Source organism: Epinephelus fuscoguttatus, linkage group LG4 (assembly GCF_011397635.1).
Source record: "Epinephelus fuscoguttatus linkage group LG4, E.fuscoguttatus.final_Chr_v1".
Lineage (NCBI taxonomy): Eukaryota > Metazoa > Chordata > Actinopteri > Perciformes > Serranidae > Epinephelus > Epinephelus fuscoguttatus.
This window is the reverse complement of record NC_064755.1, coordinates 15,873,567-15,900,509: the sequence shown is the minus strand read 5'-3', so window position 1 is coordinate 15,900,509 and position 26,943 is coordinate 15,873,567. Positions and strand designations below refer to the sequence as shown.

Sequence of the window (26,943 nt, the reverse complement as noted above, 5' to 3'; positions counted from 1 at the left end):
AAGCACCCACATTGCCAAAGGGGTTGAAGAGCAAGACACTGAGTCACTGCTGTTTTCCCAGTTGCTGGTATAAAGTTGAAATACTGTTTTTGGCCTGTGGATATAAACAAAAAAAGAACAGACGTTGTTTTGCTGGTGTATGACTTGAAATACAGTGTACTACATTGACTGTTTTGCTTTTTTTATGTGAACTGCACAGTGGAAAGAAACTTTTCAGGGTCTAGTTGTACTTAACTGGGTAGAGCTAAATAGGTGTTGGAACAGAGTAAAGCGGAAAGAAAGAGAAAGGACATGATTGTTCACAAGCTCCTAATAAGAAATAAAAAAGGAATACAAGCTAACTGCTGGCTCAATGTGTTCCTTTGTATGTTTATAGTAGCATTTGAGCTAATTACCTCCCCTTGTACACACTGTACCAAAAGCCTGTCTTCCTCATTAAGAATCTAAACAAGGGATGAAGGCCTAATGAGAGCCCCTCAAGTGAGTTGTGTCTCTGTGCTGACTGTGTTCTCTTACGGTACTTTCCCCTGGGGATGAAATGAGTGTTAATTAAAGCTAATGAAAGTCTGCATTAAAGAACACAGCAGTGAGACAAGAGCCAGCAACGATACTGCGTGTTTAGCTTAGGTGTTTGTGTACAGGCTTGAAGGGAACAAAAGAATTCTTGAAATATTGAACCACGTACACAGATAAAACAACTCTGTGGTGAGTGTTTGTGTCTGAAGCTCAAACTTAGAACTAAAACCTCTCTCTGACTTCATCTCTTTGTCTATAGCTGTAGAGAAGATAGCGTCCTTACCCTCTGACGGCGAGAACACCAACACGTGGATCGTCATTGGAGTCGTGATTCCCCTCCTCGTAGTCATCGTCATCATCACCATCCTGTACTGGAAACTGTGTCGGACGGACAAGCTGGAGTTCCAGCCAGACGCCATGACCTCCATCCAGCAGAGGCAGAAGGTAAAGTCTGATCAGTGTTGCACAGTGTCTGACTTCCATACGACTTCCTTGTGTCAGTGATTCAAAGTCATTTCAGATCCACAGTTCATTCTTTTAATGTCATGTTTGATGAGTACGTTGACAGTAGTTGGCACCACAGTCACTTTTCTAGTTGATGGAAAGATATAATCACCTCACAGTTGTGCATAAAACGCTAATGTATGTATTTAAAGAAGAACACGTTTGTTATGCTGTTATGTTACGACAACTGATTCTGCACAGAAAGGTTTCAATGCAGCTAATGTAGCGAGCCAGAAAGACGAGACCGCTTTTAAATTCAAATGAACTGCTAATTAATGAGGTGTATCTGTCATTGCCATGAGTGTGCTGCAGGACCGTGCAGAGTCTGGACCTCATCATTTCTTCTTTTAGACGGGATTAGTAAAACTTTAATGAGTGGAGAGACTTATTAGAGGACACAAGCAGGATTAGAAGACATGATGCTGCCAGTGCACGTATTGGGCCTGTGCTGCTCTTCTATTTTATTTAAAACTTTTTTTGATGTTTTCTTACATAGTCTTTTACTGAAAGCACCAACAACCCTGCCCTTCAGTTCCCCTTTGTCCCATTTTCCTTCTCAGTTCGTGACAATTTAAAAACTTCACTTGAAATAGAAGTAATGCAGTTTGGCTGCGCAGAGGCTGTTTCTTGTCTGAGCGTTGCATCTCTCATACTTAAAAGTCACTTTTGCCCTAGAGTTAATTGACACAAGACAGATTTCCTCTGTTCTTTGATGTCTCTCATAGGGATTATCCAGATAAACAGATGCTTTTATACAAGAATGAGATGACGAACTGTATAGTCTTTGCTAAAAAAACACATCACTTTGAGAGAAACAAGGTAAAGTTTACTAGAGAATCAAAGACACTGAATAACATGCTTATGATAAAGTAAATGTCGATTGCATAATGTAATAACAGTATTGGCATTCAGATTGGTTCCCTTTAAGCCTTTACTTTGCTACTCTGTCTCCCACTGAGTACAATCTCCCAGGAAAATGAAGGCTTGATTCACGGCACAAAGGAAGTGTGCCAGTCATTGCGCAACCAAAACAGGAAGAGGATAGAGCTTTTGTTTTCCCTGGTAGCTATCAATAGCTATGCCCAGAAAGAAATATCAGTGTCAGCATCAGAAAAGTGGATAGTGAAACAACCACAGTAACTTTGGAAACTTTGGTAGTTGCTTGGCTCTCAGGGAAATGGAAAGGCCTGTACTACGAAGCCAGTTCAACTTACTCAGGGTATCTTTTCATTATCTGGTTTGACTAACCCTAAAATTTGCCGTCTGGATAACCGGTACTACAAAGCTGGTTATCAGCTAGTTCAGTCAACTCTGAATTTCTCTATCCAGCAACAAGCACATTAATGCGAAGGAGGCGGGGGTGTTAATTACAAGCAACATCATCAGAACCATGAATGAAGTAGGCTGCTTCATATGATATATGATGAAACGGTACTGACAGTGCCTAGGACTACGAGATGGTAAAATGTCAGTATCCAAACTATCCAAAAATTCGCCGTCGGCTGAGACTTAAAGTATATGTATGTGATACATATGTGTCATCAGCATAGAGTATTTTTTTCGTATTTAGTTGGATGATGATGAAACTTAAAAGTAATGCCACACTGTTTCTGCTCCTGCAGAAAAGGATGGACAAGTAGCCTAGTTAATTACTGATGAGGTCTATCCGACCAAAATGTGGCGTTTATAATAGCAGGAGCTAATTAACAGTGTGTGGATTATTTTACTACTAAAATTGCACTGCAGACAAAAATAAACTTTAGATAAGTTAAAATGCTGCTAAAATTTTGTTTGGTGTTGTACTGTAAATGATCTCTGTGTTTGTTAGAAGTTAGAAGAACCATAAGTTGCCATGGTGATTTCTCCCACTGAAAAGAGAACCAGCTTCGTAGTACTGAAAACCTGGCTGAGTTAACCCCGAAGTAACCTCGCTAACTTCAAATTCTGCTTCATAGTACAGGCCTCTGGTTGTCTTAGTTTTCGACAGTGGTGCGAACAATAACACCACTTGGAAACTAACTTGGTACTAATTTATTTTGACACTTGAACACAATACTAATGCTCAAAGCAAGTTCCAAAAGCCCAGCTGTCATGCTGTGTTTGTTTTTGTTTGGGTGTAAAGACCAGTTACAAACTTTTGTTCCAAGCTCATCATGTGAGAAGCTATTTAAAGATGACTGTCTTTTTTGATAGTTACATTAATGTAGGACTAACGCGCAGATATTTGGCATCTTTACTCTGCTGCACTGACAAACAACAAACCCTGAGAGCCCCGTAATCTCTGTGGTACCACGGTAACTGAAAATCTGTGTGAGTAGCAAACACCTGTGGTGCTGTCATGACTCTTTCATCATTAATATCACTCCAGTCCTAAAATAGATTTTTTCTTTTATGCTGAGTTAGAACCAGCCTGTTGGGGGGGGGGGGGGATTTTTTAGCTTCCTGTCTCACTGGTTGATCATTCTGTCTGTGTCTGGCTTTCATTTCCCCTCCACTTGCTTTTTTTCTAGGCTGAGCTGAGCTGTGATCTAAACCCTACACACTGGTTTAATGTGATTAATCTAATGTGCACAAGTAACTATCACTTAGCCTGCCTTCTCTGCTTATAACACTCATCTGTCACTTAACGCAACTCCCCTTCTCCCAGTCTACAACCTCGTTCAGAGAATCAGGGGCCTCTCTTCAGCAGACACTCTCTCCAAGTAAAAAGGACAAGGACTTTAGTGAGGAGGAAGAGGAGGAGTATGAGGAAGAAGAAGAGGAATATGAAGAGGAGGAAGAGGAGAAGGTTAAAAGAGGGAAGGTACAGAGCAGTGTCTTGTGGTGCTTTAGACGATGTAGAAGAGACCTAGTTTATGTGTGTGTTTGTTGATAGTCCAGCTTTTGAAACTTGGGATGTGTCAGACCGAGACAAAGGCATCACCATTACAAATATTTTAATTCTGCTTAGACACCAGTACCTCTTCCTAAGAGCAAACAGACTACGAGCAGTGAGGAGGAAGAAGAGGAGGAGGAGGAGGAAGAAGAAGAAGAAGAAGGTGAAGAAGAGGAGGAGGAAGAAGAAGAAGACAAAGATGAGGAAAAGGAGAAGATTAAAAAGAAAGGAGTCAAACCAGAAGAGTTAAGACGACAAGAAAGCAAAGCAGTGATAAAGAAAGCAGCAGAGATGAAGAAAGAAGGCAAAATGAAAGTGTTAACTAAAGGGAGGAGAGCCAAGGAGGAGGTATATTGTGCAGTAGATACTAGTGTTTGTTTGCGTGAATAGATTTTAGGATCCTATTTTACCCGGCTGTGATGTCCAGACACAGAAAATCCGGTGTTGCAGATTTTAGTGGATTTTACTGTAGACGTTGTGTCGGTGTCTCTGTAGTGTATAGATCCTGAGGGATATACAGCATCACTGTGTTGTGAAGTAGTAGATTAATAGAGGTATGTATCGTCTGTTTGTTGTGAGTGATTTCCCAATTTACCATTAGAGCAGGCCGAGTAGTAATTAGCGCGTATGGGAGATATCACTCGCTGTTTTCTCTCATTAAGCATCAGCGCTAATTATAATGAAACAGCTTTTGCTATATCAGCTGCAGCCATGTGAATGCTTTCCCTTTCAAAGGCAGGCCTTGTTTATATGCCGTGGAGAGCGCAAACATATACACGCACACTCTCCCTCTCTTTTCCTCTCTCTCAGGATTAGCAGTTTCATACTGGCAAGCGTCGCGCTAGATTAGCAGGTTTATACCAACAAGCCTCTTCTAAGCCAGACATTTAGCACCAATAAACTGAGCGAGTGTACGTATAATTCGGAGAATTAACGGGAACATGTCACGTCACTTTTCCTCTCTTCTATACACATCACAGGACCAGAGTTACACAAGCTGCACACACACACACTAAGATCTGACATCCTCTGTTTACTCTTTTGCTGTTGGAAAGTCCCGAGGGCTTTGCACTCAAATAGTGGCACTGCTTCCATCCTGAGCATCCATCCCCCCACCTCCTCAAAGGAAAGCAAGCAACTCAGTGCCCCCCCCCCCAACCTCCATCTCTTCCTGTCCCTATTCCTCATACTCCTCCTTCTCTTTACTCATTAATGTCTGCCTGTCTGAGTCTCCCTCTTGGACATCCATTCATCAGTCATTCAGCGTAATTATGTACCTTACAAAACACGTCTGTGAACTTGTGTTCGCTGCACATTTGCCACTGAAGTAGGGCTGGGTGACAATATAAGGTGTCATAAGAACGGTTTCTGTAATGATATACAGTCTATCAGTGGTTTGTTATCAACCTTTTTCATGTCAAGCACCTCTAAATTAATACACATTAGTCAATAACCCCCATTTAATAAGAGTTTTCTTCAGGGCCTTCCATCTGAAAGGATTTTGGTTGTTAGATATGATTAAGACCCAGTGGCGTAAGGTAGTTACAACAGGCCCTGGTGCAGGCTTTTACGACGGGCCCAATACTGTATGCTAGGTGCACATATCGTCTCGTCATATGATCAGAGACCTGACACCGGAAAACATTAACATGCATATTACCCAGCAGTCATCATTATATATCTATATCACAAAAAATACCAAAGAAAATGAGAAATTATTAATTTAATTAAAAAAAATAGTTTATTATATTTTATGTGGAATAAGCATATAATTTTGTAATAGATGCTGTTGACTATTTTACATCAAAGAAAAAAAAAACCATGTCAAAGATGGATTTGACATATATAGCAAATGGCACTGTTTTTAAATTAATGAGTTCTTCTTTGGAAAATATTTCCAAGGTGGCAGTCACTCAAAGGGGCCCATTCTCCACCCAACACACACATACCCCCTAAGGCCCCCTGGAAGTCCCTTGGTTGAGAACTGCTGTAGTATACCATGATTTGACCAATGTGTTGTAAAATCACACACTTAAAAAATGAATGTCAAGATGCAACAGCTTCATCTTGAAATATGATTCCTCCTCCACACAACATTACCGAATATGTCCCAGTCATAAAGTAAACACTAACAGTATTGTTAATTACTTCACACACTCTATCTGGCCTCTGTCACATCTGCTAAATGGCTCTCTACAGTTTATTTCCATTCCATGTTTCCTAAAACGCTTTTCCCCTCCTCTCTCTCCGTCTCTTCTGTCCCCGTCCTCAGTTGCAGGCTCCCAGTGTGAAAGGCTTCGACTTTGCCAAGCTGCACCTTGGCCAGCAGAGTAAGGATGATGTCATGGTGATCCAGGAGCCTGGCCCGCAAGGCCCCGGCCCTGGGCCCCTCCCCCTGTCCCTTAAAGATGGCCTCAGTCCATCTGAGAACGGGGAGATCCCCACGCCCATATCCAAAACCTCCACCAAGGCGTCCCGCAGCGGTCGAGGAAGGCGAGGAAGGTCAGTGCTGCTGGTAGTGCAGAGCAGGAGGAGCAACTTTGACTAAGAAAACAGTTCATAGAGTCAAAATAAATATGAGGAAATCAGATAATTAAATTACATCAGGTTATGTCTGTAGGTTGCATAACAAAAAGGGACCAAAAAGAGTTATAGTCAAAAGATTATTATTTTTCTCTGGTTTTCATCACCAAAATGTGTTTAACTTTGAATCCTCCACCCTATAAAGACAGTTATCTAGACATTTAACAGAGGTTGTTTTTTACCCCATCACTCCGACCCCCCCAACTCATTTGGGACAGTCAGTCAACCAGACAAAAAAAGCTTTTGACAGATCCTCTGATTAATTATTTATGCACTAGACATTGAGGGCTTTCATTTGCTCTTGCAGAATGTGTATTTCACAGTATGTTAAGTTAAATATCTTTGTCTGATTATTTGCAGATTTTTAGACCAATATTAAATAGTTTTAAATTCATGTACACATGCTGTATGTACTAGGATTTTTTTCATTGTAGTGGTAATTTAAATGTATACATATGCACCATTACTAACTATTCCTGTGTGACACCAGCACAGTAGCACAACAGTTATTGCTTCATGCTTTTATGAACTCGTGTCACTAATAGAGTCCATTACACCAGTGTTTTCGTGAAGTATGGGATTGTTTCTCCTCACTCGACAGCCAGCCAGGACAAATTCATCAGGAGCTGAATAATTCTGTCAGTGGAAATACTGTCTAGCATGTGGCACTACAAGCTTCAAATCATATTAGCATTTCTCAGAAGTCTCCTCAGCTTTTATCTTTGTGGAAAAGCACTATTTTCGATTATGCATGGCATTTCAGCATGTTAGTGTGTTCTTGGACTTGTATTATTTATGTATGTGTGTGTGTGTGTTTTCTGGGTAGGATCTCGCCGTCTGACGGTGACTCGGTGGTAAGTGACCACTCCAGTGAGCGGGAATCAACCGAGGAGAACCTGAGAGCTCACGCCACGCCCAGCGACAGCAAGCAGACCCGTAAGGTCCCCATCAATGTTTTAAATGGCAAGTAGCCTAGGCAACACTAACATTACTCCTCCAAACACAGAGAGGGGGAGGAGGGAACTGAAGGGACTGAGGCAGACATAAAGAGAGCAACTCAAGCTGGCATGATTTGATTGACAAGAAGGGCAGACTGAGGGCAGGGGCGAGTGTGAAGGGGTGAAAGAGGAGAAAACAGAGGAGGACTGAGGAAAAGTGCAGCGTCAAACCAAGCAACAACATCAAAATTACAGAGGGGAACAGTGAAGGTAAAAGAAACACCTGGTGGGAAGTGTATTCAGTGGTGGAAAGAAGTCCAGAGAGAGAGGAGGGAGACAGGAAGAAATAGCTGAAGTTACTCCATCTGACAGCTTGTTGATAGATTCAAGCCTGCAATGCCAGTCAGTGACTACGTGCTGGAGCCAGAGGCAGTCAGGCACACAGACTACAGCCTGACTCACCCACAGAGGAATGGTCTCTGTTTTGTTATTGATAAATCTCAGCCTGGGACTGTATATGCTCTGCCACAATGTTTATAAGAAGGTTGTATATAAGACACACTCAGTGTTATGTAAGGTGCCGTCTTTCTTTCTGCTCTCTCAGCCTGTTTTGATCAGTGTGTTGTCTGCTCATCAGAAGCAGCTCCTTTCTTTCTTCTGTCTGATAATTGAACGTAGGGAGACGCTTTTATCAGCTGCAGAAATCCAACCTCCTAGATGACTCACTTGCCTTTCCCTCCCTTTTTGTTTCTTTCATTTATTTTTTTTTACTTTTAAACAGCACTCACGGTGGCCAGACTTCAATTCACAAGGCTTTTTCTTATTTTATTGACAATATACAGTAACCACTTCTATATTATCTCCTTCTCTGTGGTGAAACTCTTTTTTTCCTTTCTGTTGCTGTTTGCAGGCAAGAATAGAATTGGTAAGAGTTTGTCCTCTCTCTATCTGTGTCTCTGTAGACCTCAGGCTTGACCTCCAGCAGCTGTGTCTGTGTGTCATCCGTTTGTCTCTGTTGTAGTTTTGTGCTTGGCTTGCACTCACCATCCATCACTGTCCGCTGAGCTGCCAGTCACAGCGTAGAGACAATCAGCTTCACAAACAAAGGCCGAGACATTTGTTTGAAATGAAGTTAAGCTTTCGAAAATGAGTGTTCATTTCATGTCACTGTCGGAAACATTTACGTCACGCTTTTGTTATGGGCCGTATCTCAGATCCTTACACAGTAGTCATCTCTGCTCTGTCCCCTAGTTTAATTCCACAATAGCAGTTTAGACTTGCAGTGACTACACTGAGCTGACTGAGTTATGACTGTCATGTTTTATTCCACATGTTCCTCAGGTCCTCCTCCTATGACTGATACAAATGAGCAGCTGTCCTCAGCTGCCATCTTTGAACATGTCGATCGCATGTCTCGCGCCACAGACGCGAGCAAGAGACTCCCCAACAAAATCCAGCTTATTGCCATGCAGCCGATGCCTGTCCCACCGCTGCACAGCCCGCCCATCAACGGCAAACTGTCCGACACAAACCAAATCAACAAAGAGGTTTGTTCTTCTTGGCAAAAACTGATGGTTTTTTTAAGCATATAAATTAATCCAAAAGTGTAAAATGTGTTTTTTGCTAATATATAAAAGACAATCTGCTGATGTGGAGGGGCCATTTGAGTGTTCTGTAGTTGAGTGATTTTTTATTGATGCTTGTGGAGCATGAGGGCACGAAAGATAGTTGTTGCTAGAAAATTCATCCAACTCATGCAACCACATTGGAAAGCTGCAGAAAAATTAGTTTGGATTAAAAGAATGACAAATGTAGGTGTTTAACCAGAGTGAATGCTCACACACTGTTCCTGCCTGTTAAATTTCCTTCTTTATTACAAAAGAAAATTACAGTCGTTCAAGCTCAAATTTGCTCAGGTACACAGGAATCCATGACTTGAATTAATTTTATCAGAGGAATAAAGAAGGCCTAATAGCAGCATAGTTTTGCGAGTCCTTTGGAATTTATAATTTGGTAATTTACTGGTTAAAACAAACATACTATTATTTTTTCTCAGATGCTGATATAGTGTGTCACTGACAGTGTGTAATGCATGTAAATAAAAAATTGTCATCTGCTAGTTGAAGTCTGAACTTACTGTTAGACTAATCTGTGCATACTTTAAAGATTCTGTCTACTGTTGACTGTTCAGATTCAGGTAGCTTTGAGGCACAAGTCAGAGATCGAGCACCATCGTAACAAGATACGTCTGCGGGCCAAGAGGAAGGGCCACTACGACTTTCCTGCCATGGATGACATGACGAGTGGCCTTAATGATGCGAAGGACCACGATCGCATCTATCAAAAAGCACAGATACAGATTGATAAGATCCTGGACCCAGATGCCCAGATGCCCTCCATCTTCATGGAGTCCAAGAAGAGGTTTGGGTCATTGCACTTGTTTGGTTTTGTGGGGGTCTGTAGGTCTATGTTTTACATCTGTTCTGGCTTGTGTAAATGAAAAATACTTAAAAGCAGCTTTAAGGCGGAGTCAATAATTCTGGAGAAAGGTTGTTAATATTTGAGCTTAACACCCAAACAAATACACCTGTTAGCCTCCCTCTCACTCCCACTGCCTTTCTCTTTGTACATCTATGGCCTTTCCACTGTGTATGAACACTGCCGCTGATTGGCTGGAAAAGTTTTGTGTGACTTAGTCCAAGCACACACGCACATAATGGACTGTGAGGAAATATTTGCTGACTTTGACAAAAAGTGCAGCTTTTAATTATAATTTCTCCCTCTTTTTCCTCAGTGGTCGAGGGAGGCGTTCTCCCAAACAGAGGATGAAGGAGCAGCTGAATGGAGGCATGATGGAGGCAGACAAAGACCACCTCATCACTGATGACAGTGATGCTAATTACAGAAAATGCCCTGGAGTCAACAACGTGGCCTACGTAGTGAGTAGTACAGGGGAGTCATGGTTTTATAATCTGACACTGACTGTATGACCTGTACGTCTCTAACTGTAAATATGTTTACTCCAGTCGGACCCAGACCAAGGCCCAGGATCCCCTCACAGGAGCCCCTCCCCCACCGATGACGTTTTCCTCGGCCCCGCTTCCTCTCCTCCAGGCCACGCCCCTCCCCCACCCCCCTACATGCCTCCACAGCCCTCCATTGAGGAGGCGCGGCAGCAGATGCACTCCCTGCTGGACGATGCTTTTGCCCTAGTGTCGCCCACTTCTCAGGGCAGCACGGCGGGGATCACTCTCCCTGGGGTCAACACCAACCCCCCTGCCTCCAGCCCTCCAGGCCGTGGCCCCAGACCTTGGGGTCCCTCCTACCAAGCTCTTGGCCCTTTCCCCAGTGTAAGTAGCCATCAATGACACTTATATCTACAGGATATACACTGAACTGAAGAAATGCAATGCGTTAGCAACAAGTGGTTCTCCATTGCATCTAAGCTTTTGCTAGTTTGTTCCTGTAAGCTGTTCTCTGTCACTAATCTGGGGACACACTGAGAGGAATAGGCTCCCTGTTCAAACCTGTAATGGAAGGGCAGCAAACCACTAAATAGAAACACACAAAATCCTTTCTATTCACTATCTCCTCCCTTTCTCAAGGTTTTTCCAGCTCATTCACAGCACGAAGCCTATAGCTTCAAGTTTAATCGCGTCCTCTTAGCAAACTAATCAGTTAAGTATTCCTCCATCTGTCACCCCCATGAAGCTGCGACCTCACAACCCTTGTCAGCTATCTCCAACTCCTAAGACTGTACAGGAATATACCCTGCATATGCCCGATCTGCATTAGCTCCTGTCACTGTAGGCTGGATTCAAAGACGGTACAGTCATATAATTGCCCTAAGGACTGCTGGAATAATAAGCTCAATGTATTTGTTTTTGTACTTATACAGTATTTAGGGCTGTTTAAGGGAGGTCTATGCAAAGCAGCACCATACAAAGGTCAGTTTATGCAGCGCTGCAGTTTGATAACACGTTAAGCTTGGATTTTGTATAATACTGTGCTTGTGCTCCACACTGTGTTCATAGTGTTTCATGTTATGGGTGGAGCTGCCAAGAGACAGAATAAAAGTTATCTATAGCATATCCCTTTCTTTGATGTTCATGCTTAAGGGTAGAGCTGAGCTAAAATAAAAAAAGCTTTTCAGTGCCCATGGGCAATATGTACGGAAAAGAACAGGAGTTGTTTAGAGATGGAAAAGCATCATCGTAGCGTTACAGGAAGCTGTAGAGGTTTTTCGCCCATGAAATCACTCAGATTAGATTAGCACTGAGACATCAGTATTAGGACTGCTAAACAGTATTTCATTTTTATGATAGGATGTTTTATGGCACCAAAATAAAACATATTCCTATCTTGCGTATAGCTTAATTATCACTTTGATAATCAAATTAAAATAAATACTTAAATGCATTTCACAGCTATCAGCGTACATTAATCATGACTCTGTCCCCTAAAGTCCAACGCCAGTGTTCACCCCAGGTGACAAATATAGAGAGTGACTTAACAGTGAGCAGTGGAGCCATAAAAAGCCATTTGCAGGTTCTGCTTTTGCAGGTTCGGTGCTTTAATAGGCTGTAAAAGGTCAGCTGTAAAAAAGACGGATATCCAACAAAAGGTTAACTACAGTGTTTGAAGTGAGCCCCATTGTCCAAATATTCTGTACATAGCAATAGGCTTTGCATATATAAGAAATTGTTACACACTTTCTCCTAAACACTGTGTGTGTCTTTTCTTGTCTTCCCCAGAGGTTTACTGAGCTGAGCTTGTCCCCTCCTCCTGTCCAAGGCCTGATACCAAGGTTAGTAGTAGTCTATAAAAATCGAGTGTTCACTTATAAATTAATAAATAATGTGCTTATTTGATGTTCACTTCTTCCAAACACCAAAGTGATTTCTTATTGATCAGTACAGCCTAATTTCCACCACGTTACCAGTGGGAATGTTTTCCCTTAGGTGCATCTGGTGAGTTGGGCCTCATGACTAATGAAACAAGAGTCATCTTTATTTTACTGGTTTAATGGATCAGGTCCAAGCAATGCTCTCTGGACGGGCTCCAGAAATATACCCGAACACACTCACCCATTCATGTCCTAACACAGATACACATACACATTTAGCAGGTTTTTTCATGATATCAGTTTATTTTCTAGACAGCAAAACAGCCAAAGAACACACAACTGATGTGTTTCTGGTCAAAGAAGTTGTGACTGTGAAACTTGAGTATCAGTCAACCAATTAGTTGTAGTGGTTTTAAATTGTGAAATGTTGAAGACAGTATGAACCACATGAGATCAATTTTTAAGTTACATTTTGTACCACATACAGTAGAAGACACTGCAGAATCAGAGTGAGCGATGACCCTGTTGTCAAGCATGCAAACACCTTCACAGATACACAAGTGTTTAAGTTTCATTAGTTGGCTTCACCATAATGGAGGTGATTAGTCTCCACAATGAAATCTTTGAGCATCCACACCTGAAGATGTCCATGATGTCACTGCTTTTGTAGGAAATGCCACATATGTTTCTGTTCTAATAAATCTGTTGATGTGAGATTTTTATAGAGACTGCAGCTGACAAGAATTCCAGGAAATTTGCCACAATATGTTTTTCATTAAGAATGAAAGATACATTTGTTTGTGTTTCAGGCAGGGCCTTGGCTCGAGCTACCTGCCACCAGGAGAAACAGCAGGGCAGTGTGAGCAGCTCCAGCCAGACAGCCTGTATTCCAGCAGGGGCCTCTACTCTGATGAGCTGCCCTCATCTGCCAGGCCGCGACCAGTAGGGGGAACTACAGGTACAAGTGGAGACTGCACACATGCAGACACATACAAACAGCCTTAGATGTGTTTTATGGCCATTAATACTGCTGGATTCAGATGTAAACAGGGCCAAAGGTGTGCATATGTCTTAATCTCATTTCCACTTCTCACAGCTTGATTTGAATACAAAATATTTTCACATTAGCAATTAACACTCAGAGGTTGTTTGTGGATATGGTTTAGGTGAGATCATTTCTGGATGTGGGCCACAGCTCCGGTCCTTCAAACAGATACACACCTCCACTCTATAAACCTGTTAAACTGAGAGAGCCCTGTCTCTCTCTTAAATTATTAAAGGAGCTGGCGTGATGCTGCTGCTGTCATGTGACTTACACTAATAGAAATGGATTCTGGCATTTACCATATAGAGTGCAGCAGAGTGCTTTTTAGGCTGTGGCGATTGCATCAAAGCATATTAAAGGAGAGGCTGTTGAGGATTGAGTTTCAGGTACTGTAGCTCTGATGTGGTTTGTGTGTGTGTGTGTGTGTGTGTGTGTGTGTGTAGGCGCCCAGCTCCATCATCTTACACAGGTGGGATTGTCCAGTCGGATGAATGGTTACCCAGCAGGGGTCAGAGCTGCCCCAGGGCAGAATGGAGGCATCGGGTGGAACCACTACCATGGTGACAACTTCTCCAGGGCAGAACCTGAAAAAGATGCAGTGAGTGAATCACAAATTGAATGTTTTTAAGACCAAGGAGGTCTTTTATCTGTTTAAACCTGAAATAGGATTGTAAATGTTTCATGTCAACAATCCACACGAAAAGACCAAAAATCAACAATGAACTGAACCTAAGAACAAATCTAGCTCACTGTTGGTGTCTCAGGGAGCTCCATGTTTGTCCAGAAACTTATAAAAACACACCAGCGAGCCACAGTGTTGCTCTGGGTGATGTTTTCTTTAATTACCATGAACATGGGTACTGTAGTTTATTTTGAGCCAGTCCCATACACATCGCCCTGCTGCTGTAAATTCTTGCTAAAGCTCCAAATGTATCAATCTGTGGCTGAAAATAGTCCCAACAAATGCGCTATTTAAACCTGTTTGAGTATTGTTTACTAAAAAAGACAGTGCCAATCAGTTTTAGAGATTTATGGAGCTTTTTATAAAAATGAAACTACATATTTGACCCAGTGTTAAAGATAAAAACATTTACAGTAGGAACAAATGGGTTTAGGATTGAGAGCGGCTCACGGGCTAGAGACAGCAGAATGTATTAAGAGACGTTTCTGGTTTTGATCTTTTCTGGGGAATATAGAATAATACCTGCCTTATCCTTTAAGCTCTCTGTCAGGCATATTAAAAAAAGAGATAGAGAGAATCACTTGTCTGCCCGATAAACAGGTCCTGGCCAGTGAGGTGCAGAGGCATTCCTCAAAACTTCAGGCAAGGAATTTAAATGTGATAAAGACAAAACATATTTGAGATTTAATATCCCAGTCTATCAGTGCACTTCAGTTACCATCAGCTCTCGGAAGACACTGATAATTTCACTAACTCCTTTGTCATTAGTTCAAGGTCCACACAGTTTGATATATTCAGTGTCATACTTGCGTTTGGTCATGTCATCCAGCTAGTTTGCTGTCTCTGTTAGATAGCTGTATGTTAGTCACTCACTCTACAGCAGGAAACAGCACTTCAAAATAAAAGCTCTGTGCCGGAATATTCACTGTACTTTAAGATAAAAAGTGTTTCTTGGTGAGTCACTTGCCATCCATTCAGAATGGACTCACAACCCACTTTTGGACTGCGACCCAACACTTGGGAGCCACTGCTATACAGTTCATGTTTAGTTGTCTCATAGTGTTGTGCTGCTCTGAAAGTCTATGCTAGTTCTCTCTTATCTCACACTCTACAGTTCTGTCACTTGATATTTTTCCTCTATTTTCTTCACCCCTTGTCTCCTCCTCCGTCTCCTCTTGTTTGTCCTTCCTCTCTGCCTTCAGTTCCTGGACTGTCCTGACTACTCGTCCTCCTCTATCTTCCAGACGCCCAGGAGTGGTATCAGGGAGCCTTCAGCACCCCCTGTCCACCTAGACACCCCGGGGGTGGGCTATCTGTCAGCCCCACCGCCCCTGGACACATCTCCTCCGACCCACTCCTCCGCCTCCCTGATCAAGGCCATCAGGGAGGAGCTGTTGCGTCTCTCCCAGAAACAGGCAGCTGTGCCCAGCTACCACAGCTGAAGCCCCGGGCCCCCAGGCTCGAACCAGTCATGCCACTGACCCTGCCTGCCTGCTTCGCCTAATCTGACAATACTTCCCATGGAAGTCCCCCGAGGGTGTACAGCAGAGAGATAGTCCTGCTAAACTGAAGAGAAGAGGTGGCTGATAGAGATTTCTAACTGAGGAAGCTGCAGGACTGAACGACAGGATGGTTGATACAGCTCCAAGTACAGAATCAGATCAACTGCAGTATGTCCGATCAGAGACAGTGTTATAAAATGAAGAACAGTATGAGCAGTATATGTCGGACCTTGAAACTGAGATGACATGTCTGGACTCGTCCTGCCCATGCGTCTGTCCTGCACTTCATTGTGGATCAGGGTGTGATCACGCCAAGTCCTGGCCACTGTGGATCCACATCCTGGACTTATTTGAGATTTTGCTGCATTTCTTCAGACTCAGTATTCTGTGTCATGGTTTCCTTCTCATGCTGCCTTCACTGAACAAGTATACTCCCTAAGACATGTCATTTTAAGACATTTCCTTTAATTTTTTACCGACTACCATACAGGTGTTTGTTGTTTTCCGATGCAGGCCCTTAACCCTTTTATCACCATCAGGTGCTACTTCATGTTTTCTGCCATGATGAGCCATGCTATGCCTTGACACTGTGATGTAGTTCACCCGACCCAATCTACTGTACGAGCCTACAGTAAGGTCATAGCTCACAGACAGTAGGCACAAAGGGCCATCCATACAAACTGATAACACTTGTTAACACTACCTAGTATTTCCGTACTTACTGCAGTAGCACACTTAGTCTGAGTTGATCCTTTGTGACTTACAGTACATGCTTGTTTTTTGTGGACAACTTGCGTTCATGTCCCGTGTTTTTAATTCATGTTTAGCAGCTGACAGGCGGCTAGACGGACCTAAAAGAATGGCCTTGAAAATCACACTAATCTTCAAACGTGACTTCAGAGGCAGGCGTTACACACACGTGTTACAAGTCACAGATGAAGACTTTCAGTAAGTACTTGACAATTAGGGTGTATTGTATTAGGGTGTAGTTCGATGCACTGTATGCAGACTACTTGGTACAGCTCAGGTCATTTAGAAAGAGATTCACGTGCGGACAAATCAGCGATGAGAGAGTTTGATTGAACTGTTGAATGAGGGAAAGTCACAGAGACCAGTATTCTTTTTTTTAACATTAACCTGTATTAACTATGTACTGAAGCACCATCTCTGTTTCATGCAGTATTCTGTTTTTACTTTGCCTTTTTTGGTAGAACAGGAAGACAAAATGTGTACTGTATTTGTGGCGTCATTTATGGTTTACTTCAACCGGTCATGTTAATGTGCTTTCTTTGGATTTATCTTGCCTCATGTAATTTTGTTCATCTGAAATGTCTCTTTTAGTCATCATACTGGTTGGAAATCTAGGTTACCTTTTTTTGACATGACCCTCCCCCCGACATGTTGTGATGTTTTGGGGCCTGAAGTGATATTTTATTTAAATGAAATAAAATGGAAAATTATGGATTTTAAAAGCAGGACTTGAGAATATGTGTGCACCAGTATTATTTGGTGGGTTATAAACCTTTTGGCAATGAGTAGAAGTATTGTACAGATGTTACCAGAGCGAGCATCCCTCCCATCTTGTTTTGTTTGCAATGTGACGTGCCTTTTGGACTCACCTGAACAGACGACAGAAGCTCTCTGTTTGTCCTGTTTTACCATCATTCCATCACACGGTATCGAAGGTTGTGATTACCAGCTGAAATTATAATATTTTGTCCAATTAAAGATGCTACATCACGACATGATGAAATTTAATCCAGCTAATCAAACATCGTCATTGTGTGGAGTCTCCTTTGATATACAGGGAGACAGGTTACTGTCTGGTTTTCCATTTCACCTCTTATGGTCATGTTTGGTGTTACCAATGTCACACTGTATGCCTCCATCTGCTGGTCATGTACTGTAACAACAGCCCATCCACCTGTGTTTATCTTCAGCTCCTTTTTATAATTATTATTTTTTTGGTGTGTTGTTTTTCTCATCTATTTCTACATCTTGTATTTTGGGAAAATGATGTGTTGGCTGGCCCAACTTTATGATTTATTGATGTTGCATGTTTTAATTATTGTGTTTCTTTTGTTTGTTTTTTCGCATGCTGTTCCAAAAGTCTTGAAATACAAAAGAAACTGTCACTTGACTTGTCCTCGAATTTTAAGTGAGCACGATATGATGTGTCGACACACTGTGTGAAACTTCTTTGAATCGTCTTTTGAGTTGTCACACATTATCACCATTGCATTTGCACCCACAGTGGCAGCCGTATATTGTATTAAAATCCATAGGAATGGTGAGGCACATTTTGATTTGGAGTTGAGGAGCCAAAACATATACAAATACCATCATGTATCATCTCATTCATTCAGTATCAAAGCTCTCCTGCAGGTGTTGTACTTACCACAAACAACCACAGGGTGTCAGCACATTACAAGAAAACCAACCCTGCTCTGATCGCAACAAAGACTGCTCCTTTGGCTGTGGATGATGTAACCAACTCCCTAGGATGTTTCTGGGAGTCTTTGAAAAGAGGTTGTTTCATGTGCTCTTCACTGTCAATGGAGGAACTGTGAACTTGTCAGGAAAGAATGAAGGGGAATATGTGTGATCAGGCACTGTCTAATTACTGGTGAAGCAGTGTCTGTGGAGGATGAGTGAGACCATGTTGATTTTTGATATTTTCTGGTTTACGCAGGGTTTGATTTATTCTGTTTCAAAGTAAGTAGAAACATTTAGAAGGCAATAACACAAAGCAATACAATGGGAATGGAAACCAGCATGTGCACAGTAGTAAAATTTGCTCAGTTACTGGGACAAAGCAGCATTTTCCCCAAACTGATGTCACTTTGGTGTCAATCAGTGTGATTATCTACAAGTCTTATTGTGGGTTCACAGTTCCCTTGTGGTGAAGGAGTACTCCTGCACATACATTGAGTTCTGTCTCATCCCATCAGACTCTTCTCCCCTCTAATCCCATCACAGGATCCAAAGCCACTGAGTGAAGCAGCTAAACAGTCAGCAATGCTCCTGAGCTCGCTCTACAGCAAGTATCAGCCAGTGCGCTCACTCAGATAGTCACCACATTGATCTTTTCACAGCCTGATTGTGTTAATGTAGCACTTGAATCAGAGAACATTTAAATGGCGAGAATTGTTGACTATTCAGGCGAGCGCTTCCTGCTGCAGCTGTGTCTCCTTGAGCCTGATCTCCTGCCAGTCCTAAGCTATTTAAGTCTGGTTTCTTCCATGACTCTGTGAGACTCCGGCGCTTGTTGTGACCATGCAGAGAGGAGAGCACTGCTGCAGCTAGAGATGACCTTCAACGTAGTTTTCATGTGTTTTGGGATGAAGATTGGTGTAAACTCACAGTCAGTTTAAGGCTTTCTTCTACTATTTATAATCTACATTCCACTGATTTATCGTGTTCTGCATTCCTAAAGTGTTTTCCCAGCTTTGAAACGCTTGAAAGTTTCTGTCCTTGTAGATGCATTTTTTGCTGTTAAAGTCACGCTGTTAGCTCAGTGTCCTTTTCTGTCTCCCTCTTGTCTCCAGCAGGGCTTAAGACTGTCCCATCCCATCCTGTCTGGCTGCCCCTGGCCCTCCTTGTGGGGTCTAAAACCCTCTCCCACACACACACACACTCACACACACACACACACACACACACAGTAATCCTGTCTGTGTGTTGTCCAGTCCGGCCCAGCGTAGCACAACAAGAGCACACCCAGGAGTTAATCTGGATCATGACGGTAATTACTGCCCGGGTGTCCAAGGCTGTAGGAGGGTGCAGGAGGGGGGGAAAGCACTTGTCCGCTAAGGGAGGAGTCAAATAGGCAGTTCTACCCACTGACCTTGGAGGAAACTATGGGAGGGAGGAGAGAGAAACAGAGAGGGAGGCAGAGCAGATCCAAGCATTAGCATACTGACAGAGTTCCAGCACTGCAGATCTCTCTCTGTCTTTAGCCACTCTCGCTTTCTAGTCTGCCGGTGAAAGACAGGAGGACGAGGAGAGCAGGGGAGGAGTGTGTAACAAGTCCCTGTGACAGATGAGAAGAGAGGATATCTGCCTTTTCAGAAGCCACCTGTGAGTAGACTGCTTTCAGCTTGACATTTACTGAGTGTGCATATGTGTGTGTGTGTGTGTGTGTGTGTGTGTGTGTGTGTGTTACATCTCAGGAATTCATGGATGCAATAGGCAGAGTTTCTCAACAGGATCAGGCAGGATGTCTTTCCACACTTTTTGTTATTGCAACCAAGGTGTGTGTTTGTTTCCTCCATAGGGGTGACTGAGCTTGATGCAGTGTATTCACAGAGTGTGTGTTGTATGTACTGTATCTGTCTGCGCATGTGCCAGGCCACCGGAGCACATGTTGTTCCTCAAGCTGCCTGTCAGAAGACATTCCTGCAAGTATGTTAGCGACATGCTACGACGGCGTCCACTGCAGCTGTGAAGCCTCGTTGCAGTGGGAGGATGTGGTCCTCGCCCTTCTTGTTTACCAGCATGGCTTCTTTATTATGCAACACTCTGCATGCCGCGTCGTTGCACAGCATCAGAGTTGCTGCCTTTGAGTCGATGGCAGCAGGACAGGTTGGCTAACAGAGACACTGCAGCAGCCAGGCATCTTCTGCAGCATCCAGCCATGTGCCAACTGGCACCGCTGTCACCGAGGGATGTCACTGTTCTCACTTTCAGAGCCTCACTTGTGTGTGTGTGTGTGTGTGTGTGTGTGTGTGTGTGTGTGTGTGTGTGTGTGTATTCTAACAGGGAGAAGGGAGCAGCTGCAGGTTACCTAAACACAACACATTTCTTAATCAGTTTCATCTGTTTCTTCTTTTTGTGATGACAAGAAGTCCAGCTCTGATGATGTCACTGCAGCTCCTTTTACTGTCTAAACACTGACCCCCCCTCCTCCCTCTCCTCTCTCCCATCATCATCTCCCCTGCTCCCACTCCACCAGCCCTCCCAGTGCAGGTTATCTTTGCACTGTAATTGGGTCATTTTCTCATTTCTCCGTCTGACGTTGGCGTCAGGAAACACAGCAAGAGGGGGAGGCTGAGCTTGATTTCCGAGCTAGAAGTGCAGAAACAAAAGGGATGTGAGGTAAAGGTTACATTTTGCGCACATCATATGTGTGTGCGCCCTGAGCAAAGCACATCTGACGTAAGAGAGAGGAGGAGTGGACCCCCGGCGTCGTCTGTTTTCATAACAGATGAACAAGCAGCAGTGGGAGACAGGAGTGAAGGTTAAAGAAGGGTAAAGAAAGCACATCATGCCAGTGGCTGGTGCTGCCCTACTTGCTGCTGCTGCTGCTACATGACACAGAACTTTATTTTCTCTGAGGTTAGACCCAAAATTAGCTGCTGTAGCTGCACCATCACACTGTGGTGTGTCAGGTCAGGTAACTCTACTCCCCTCGCCTCCTGTCACCAGTGGACGATCTGTGTCCTCAAGGTCACAGTGCAGGTTATCTCTGTCTCCCTCCCTCACTCCCCACCAGGCTCTACTGTATCAGAAGACACAGTGAGATATTGTGTTGTGCTCTGCTGAGTAGGAGTCAGCGCTCATGTGATGTTCAGGGGGGTGGGGGGTGAATAGCTGTCATTCATAGGGGGTGCCCGTTTGCTCGGCAGCTGACTTCAGACACCGATCCTGCCAGTCAGCTGCCGCCGGCCTTCTTCCACAGCCGGGCTGTTGTCTCCTCGACCGCAGGGTTTGACACGTTAAGCATGCTCATTGTGCTGTGGTGAGAGGTGTGGTGGAGGGATGCTGATCACTGTTATAATTCAAAAAATCTTTCTTGAGGGGGTGGGGCACAGATCCACTCTGCCTATCCCACACATACCCCTTTCTCTCTTTGTCTATTCCCATCCTTCCCAAAAGCTGAGTTGTTTCCTTCCCTTGAGGAATTTCAAGGTCTGTAGTTTTCTTTTAGATGTTGATCTTTCTGTCACCCAGTGTGTTTAAAGATAAGTTTTAAATTCTGACTAGCTTTGTTATAAAAGCTTTGCCAAACAATATTACAATGTCACTGATCTCTGTTTTGTTGCTACTTAAGTCCCTGAAAATTACTGACTGGAAGTTGATTGTATATTTGTTGTTGTAGATCATTATCCACCTTTGGGCTTTATCCCAAAATGAGGCGACAGCAGGACAATACCACATGAGATGCAAGATTGATTCCCCTCCATTAGTGCAAAACATACACAAACAAGTTTGCTCAAGACCCTAAATAGATAGCATCTTTTATTTATTTATTTATTCATTTATTTGGATCCCCATTAGTCACCTCCAAGGTAGCAACTACTCTCGGGTCCATACAAGCAAACATTATATCATAGAGTAAAACAACATATATAATTAAGAAATCAAGGAAAAAGGAACAAAATACAACCAAAAAACGAGAAAACTACAAAATAAAAATTAAAAAACGAAACAAAAACAGACACAACCAATAGATTAACCAAAAAGCAGTCAGAAAATAACAATAATAATAATAATGATAATAAGGATAATAACAATAAGGATTTTACAGCTCAAAGGTAATTGCAGCACTACTAAAACAGCACATACAGTGAATGAGATAATTAAGTTTTAGTGGGTAATTTTTTTTAATAATATCTGTAGTTGTATGATACGTTTAGATACATCTTGGGTAGTTTATGGATGATATTAAATACATCTTACCATGGAATTATCATATTAATAGAGTCTTCCCATTTATTTAAGATATTAACTGGATTCAAATAATGTTGCCCTTAACTAAGTTATATTTATACATTTTTTTATTTCCATTCATCCATGACTGGTTCAAAATATCTTATTAAAATCACAGTTTTTGATCAATTACTGATTTTTATTTTATTTTATACATTTTTATTTTAGCATTTATTTATTCAGCAAACAGAAAAGTTTCGGTATCTGAAGACATGTGTGAAAGTAAAGATGGGGGAAGTTATTACACTATTACACTCTTATTTATTAAAATGTACTACTAAAAGTAAAAATATATATGGTAATGAGTTGTCCAATATGGTGTACTATATGTACCTCAGGGGCAGAGGTATTTTGTTAAACTTTACAAAGCTGCCCGGTTAGGGTTAGGGTTAGCTAACCCTAACCCTAACCCTTGCCACAGCTGATCATCTGACAGTGCTAATCCCTGCTGGCAGACACTGGATCTCTCTGCACTGCTGTCCTGCAGCCTCTGGACGTTTTCAGAGCAGTCAGCAGCAGCAGAATGCAGCTCTGGCAGCACCGGCCAGGCATCTGCTAGTGTTAGAGAGTACATGGGAGAGAGGACTATAAGTGTATTTTACTTGTTTACTGCACCAGGGCAGTACATTTCTTAATGAATTGCCTTTTAAAGGTGTCCACAAGTGCACCAGCTGCACAGACAGACGTTAGAAAGTTTGTCACAGAATATGAAAGGGCATCACCTATACATGTTGATTTTATTCATGTGCAGTCATCTGTGCCTCTTTTACATTTCTAAAAGCCTCAGTTCTGTTTTTTTGTGAACTGTTCGCACGATAATCAGCAGATAATCCTGTTAAGCTATTATTTCTCTAATAGCATTGTTTTGGTCAGCAGATGGACACTGCAGGGGTGTGTTTGTGTCCTCTGGCTGTTCTGTTGTAACCAACACAGTATTGGTTATCACATGTAATTTGCCTTTTAGTCCGTGTTCTAAAAACAAAGCTTTTGTTGAAGATGTGGATGCTTGTGGAAGTAGATGGAAGGGATTCACATCATTACTGTGATCCCTGTAGACCCGATGAGGACGGGCCGTGACTAAACATTGCTCTATAAATAATCTCAGATCTTGTGTCTGTAACTGATGATATTAATTACGGAGCGACCACAGGATCCAAGACTTTCTGAACACCACTGGGAGTCAACTTTGAAACATAGTCAGAACCATTCTCAGCATCTCCCTCCATCTTTTTTCATTTTCATCACACAACTCGCTACCCATCATAAACATCTGCACTAGCCACAGCTGGAATATAAAACTGAGCGTTTCATTCTCATCTAAAGCAGATGAGTTTTGGTCTGTGCATGATTTATGAAATCCATCCAGTTTAACAGCTTGTTTCTGGCCTTCAACTTCCTCCTGAGCTGGGAGTTTAGCTAACCTCATCAGCAGACATCAGCGAAACGCAGTGCGCTGTGGTCAGCAGACAGTGAAGGACCACTGGCGGAAGAGAAGGGAAAACTGAAAGGGTGGAAGTCTTTGGACTGAGCTTTCTGTGCCTGGAGCCCAGATTCAACACTTCCTTGGCTCATTTAACATTTCTTTTATGCTGGATTTGTTTCATTTCTCCTGCTTTTCTGTGAGAAAATATCACTGTGTGGTTTGATTTTGGATATGAGGCCATTTTTTAAAAAAACTATTCACAGTTGGAAACAGGTCTTTCTTAGGTTGCTTTCCGGTATTTGGCAGTCAAAACAGTTGCTGGGCTCTCAGCAGCCAGAACTGTGGTCAAGACGACCTCAATTAATTTAAAGGTCCAGTGTACAGGGTTAAGGAGGAATTTGTGGCGGAAGCGGAATATATATTTCTAACTATATTTTTATGAGTTTAAAAAAAATCGTTTTGATTTTGTTACCTTAGAATCAGCTGGTTATATCTTCATAGGGAGCGGGTCCTCTACCACAGACTCCACCATGTTGTTTCTACAGTGGCCCATATCAGACAAACCAAATGGTGGCTCTAGATCAGACCGATGGCGTTTTTTGGTCAGCCACTGTAGTTCCCCCACACGCTTGGCACAAGAAAGAAGTTTCATTTGATTGCAATCATCGTTAGATACCACTAAACCCTACCTTAAAGGGGAACACCACCAAATTAAGAATGCCATTCAAATTAGGCCTTTTAAAACTAATTGTACAGCTTCAAAGGATATGCAAATAAAACTGATCTTTGACCCTTAAAAACTCTCGAAACTAAAAGAAAAAGAATTCCAAAATCTTATTTCCATGGCCCGCGAAAGTTCAATATTTGTGAACATGAGCTGCTCTCTCTCAAAGCCAGAAACCCATAAAGTAAAGCCCCTTTTCCACTGCACCAAAACCCACTGACACCTGCTAATATCTGGCTTTTTAATGGAATCGGAAAAAGTGGAATCAGCATTCGTACCCAGGTCAAATGATGTTGCTGTATCTATGGGTAATTAGCGCCTCCGGCTCTGATTGGCATTGATGGGAACACAACATTTGAGCAATTGTACTAATTTTATCTCCTACACCAGCGAGATGCAATGACGTGCCACCACAAAATACTGTCCATTTCCGTCCAAGCAAGCACTCAAACATCAATCCAGATTAGTCTGCACCAATCTTGAGAGAGATGAATATGTTGAAGATACATAAAGGGAAGTAACTACTGAAACATTTTCACTGGCCTCTGTGTTCTTCTCTACCGTTTACTAACTTGACTTGCCTGTGACATCAAACGTGACACCAAAAAAAACCCCACACTCATCTGCTTCAGAGCCTTTTACACAGCTCTTGTCTACTGGTAATGGAAAAGGAGTCAATTAACTGTTTTTAGCAGCTTGACCTGTGTTGAAAAAACACAGAGTACATGTGCTAACTTTGGTGGGAAAGGGGAATAAGTCTCAAACTTGAGATATCCTGAAGTCTGGAGCTTCTCCATAGACTGGGAGTCTGATTTTGTGGAACCACAGAATCCTTGTTTTCTTTCTTTATACCAAATGATTTTTATTCTATTGTAGCGTTCGCAGGTCTGAAACAGAAAATGTATTCATACAGTCAGAACATTCTTGTGGTGCTCTCAGGGTCATCTAGAACATATTTCCCAGTTCATTGTCTATGGAGCAGCTCCAGACTTTATACCCTATGACATCCCAAATTTGTGTTTCAGCACTCTAGTTTTGGGGTTGGGAGTTAGTTGTTCATGTCTACTAATATTTCTGGAGTGTCTGAGACCATAGAAATAACATGTATGACCTGTGAAAATGGGCGTAGTTCCCCTTTAATAAATTTAGCAACCACAACACAGTGCTCTCCCCTGTCTTCAGTTTGTATATGATAGATAGTATAAAATTAGGGTTCCATAAAACACAAATATTAACTCAATACAGTGATTTAATTTTCTTTGTTTGTAGTTTGCATTTTCCCTGTAAACAGATGTACAGATTTCGTCAGTGTAACAGCTGAAATGTCCATGATCTCATCACTATAGGGACTGTCCGTCATTGTTGTTGTCAAACCCTCCCCCACTGGGTCAGCCATGACTCTTGTCAGATGTTTATTCGACTCTACGTGACTTGAGTTGGGTGTTCTCATGCTTAAGTGTGGATAAGTGTTGTTAGTCTTTGGGGAATTGACACTCAAGGACATGCTGAAGGGGGACGGAGACTTTTACACAACTGAGTTATGTAGTCTAGTCAAGGGCAAAACAGAGGAACCGTAACTACTGGGGACACTTTGAGAATAAGCTTCTAATTTTAAGAAAATGATTTTTTTTCTCAGTCTCAGAAACAGCGTCTTGTGATTAAAACAAAATAGTGGCCCGATGTTTCATGACGAGCTGTAAACTCATCGGGCTGCACAGGAAACATATGGGCACCACATGCGATTACACTGCCGACTTCTGTATCAGATTTCTGTTTAAAGACACATGGGACATCCACTGAAACATTTTTGATATGCCAAACATTTTTTGATTTAAAACAATGACACACGTGAGCAGAAACCATTAGCCATGACTGTGACTATACAATGCCTCATGTGAGAACGATTGTGTGGTCAGTAAACAGAGTCAACAAAGACAACATACTAAGCCGGTTAGAGCTTTACTCTCAGAGGCTGTGGTGTTTCTAATAGACAAAGACACATCTGTTGTAGTTTAGATTGCAGTCTGTTGGAGTTACACAGTTCCAACTGATCTCCTACTTGTCAGATGTGTTGTCTGCTGCACTCATGTTGTTTGTTTACACGTGATCCCACTAACCTGTGTCAGATGTGGGTGACAAATGGTGAGAAGGAGGTCATAGGGCAGTACGGCTTGGCAGGTTTGGTCACATTTGTCTGTGTATCTATTAAGTAATGACAACATTGACAAAGTCATAGATCATTTCATCTGACCTCTAACTCGATAACATAAACTTTGTTCCACAGTGTGATGAGAACAAGCCGCTCTCAGTGGACCTTATTTAGTTTGCCCAAATCTGACAGCTATTCAAAACTGCTCGGCTCAACAGCAGCCCAAATCCTCCACACCTTGCTCCCAGACTTTGGCAAGATGCTCCATGAATGTCGAGCCAAGGGACACCTGTTGTCCAAAGCTGGCCTAAGTCCTGTTTCTATAACTGTGGTTGATTCCCTACCAACGTCAGCCACACTACCAAACCTGGCAGCTGTGCAAGTTGAGACAGTGATGTTTCAAAGTCTGCATCGTCATTGATTTTTTCAAGTGCCCAACCTTTGC

The 26,943-nt window shown here is 42.4% G+C and overlaps 2 protein-coding genes across 15 annotated transcripts in view; both read left to right on the top strand.

Annotated features, from left to right (window-relative positions):
- Window positions 1-17,594, top strand: part of si:ch211-1e14.1 (UPF0606 protein KIAA1549) — a 48,144-nt gene extending 30,550 nt beyond the window's left edge. For 2 of the 6 annotated variants that reach the window (XM_049574766.1, XM_049574771.1), the window contains 12 exons: window positions 776-960; window positions 6,168-6,397; window positions 7,305-7,441; window positions 8,327-8,341; window positions 8,758-8,963; window positions 9,608-9,837; window positions 10,211-10,355; window positions 10,443-10,766; window positions 12,171-12,223; window positions 13,072-13,220; window positions 13,751-13,905; window positions 15,192-17,594. In XM_049574766.1, coding sequence (XP_049430723.1) covers window positions 776-960; window positions 6,168-6,397; window positions 7,305-7,441; window positions 8,327-8,341; window positions 8,758-8,963; window positions 9,608-9,837; window positions 10,211-10,355; window positions 10,443-10,766; window positions 12,171-12,223; window positions 13,072-13,220; window positions 13,751-13,905; window positions 15,192-15,431 — 2,069 coding nt within the window. In that variant the 3' untranslated portion in view covers window positions 15,432-17,594. The remainder of the gene's footprint in view (window positions 1-775; window positions 961-6,167; window positions 6,398-7,304; window positions 7,442-8,326; window positions 8,342-8,757; window positions 8,964-9,607; window positions 9,838-10,210; window positions 10,356-10,442; window positions 10,767-12,170; window positions 12,224-13,071; window positions 13,221-13,750; window positions 13,906-15,191) is intronic. The other 4 variants (XM_049574768.1, XM_049574769.1, XM_049574770.1 and 1 more) reach the window with 4 other exon arrangements.
- Window positions 17,595-19,372: 1,778 nt separating this feature from the next.
- Window positions 19,373-26,943, top strand: part of mical3a (microtubule associated monooxygenase, calponin and LIM domain containing 3a) — a 115,465-nt gene continuing 107,894 nt past the window's right edge. For 5 of the 9 annotated variants that reach the window (XM_049575358.1, XM_049575353.1, XM_049575354.1 and 2 more), the window contains exon 1: window positions 19,374-19,571. The gene's annotated coding sequence lies outside the window, so the exon portion shown is untranslated. Of the gene's footprint in view, window positions 19,572-26,943 lie in introns of all 9 variants that reach the window. The other 4 variants (XM_049575355.1, XM_049575356.1, XM_049575357.1 and 1 more) reach the window with 3 other exon arrangements.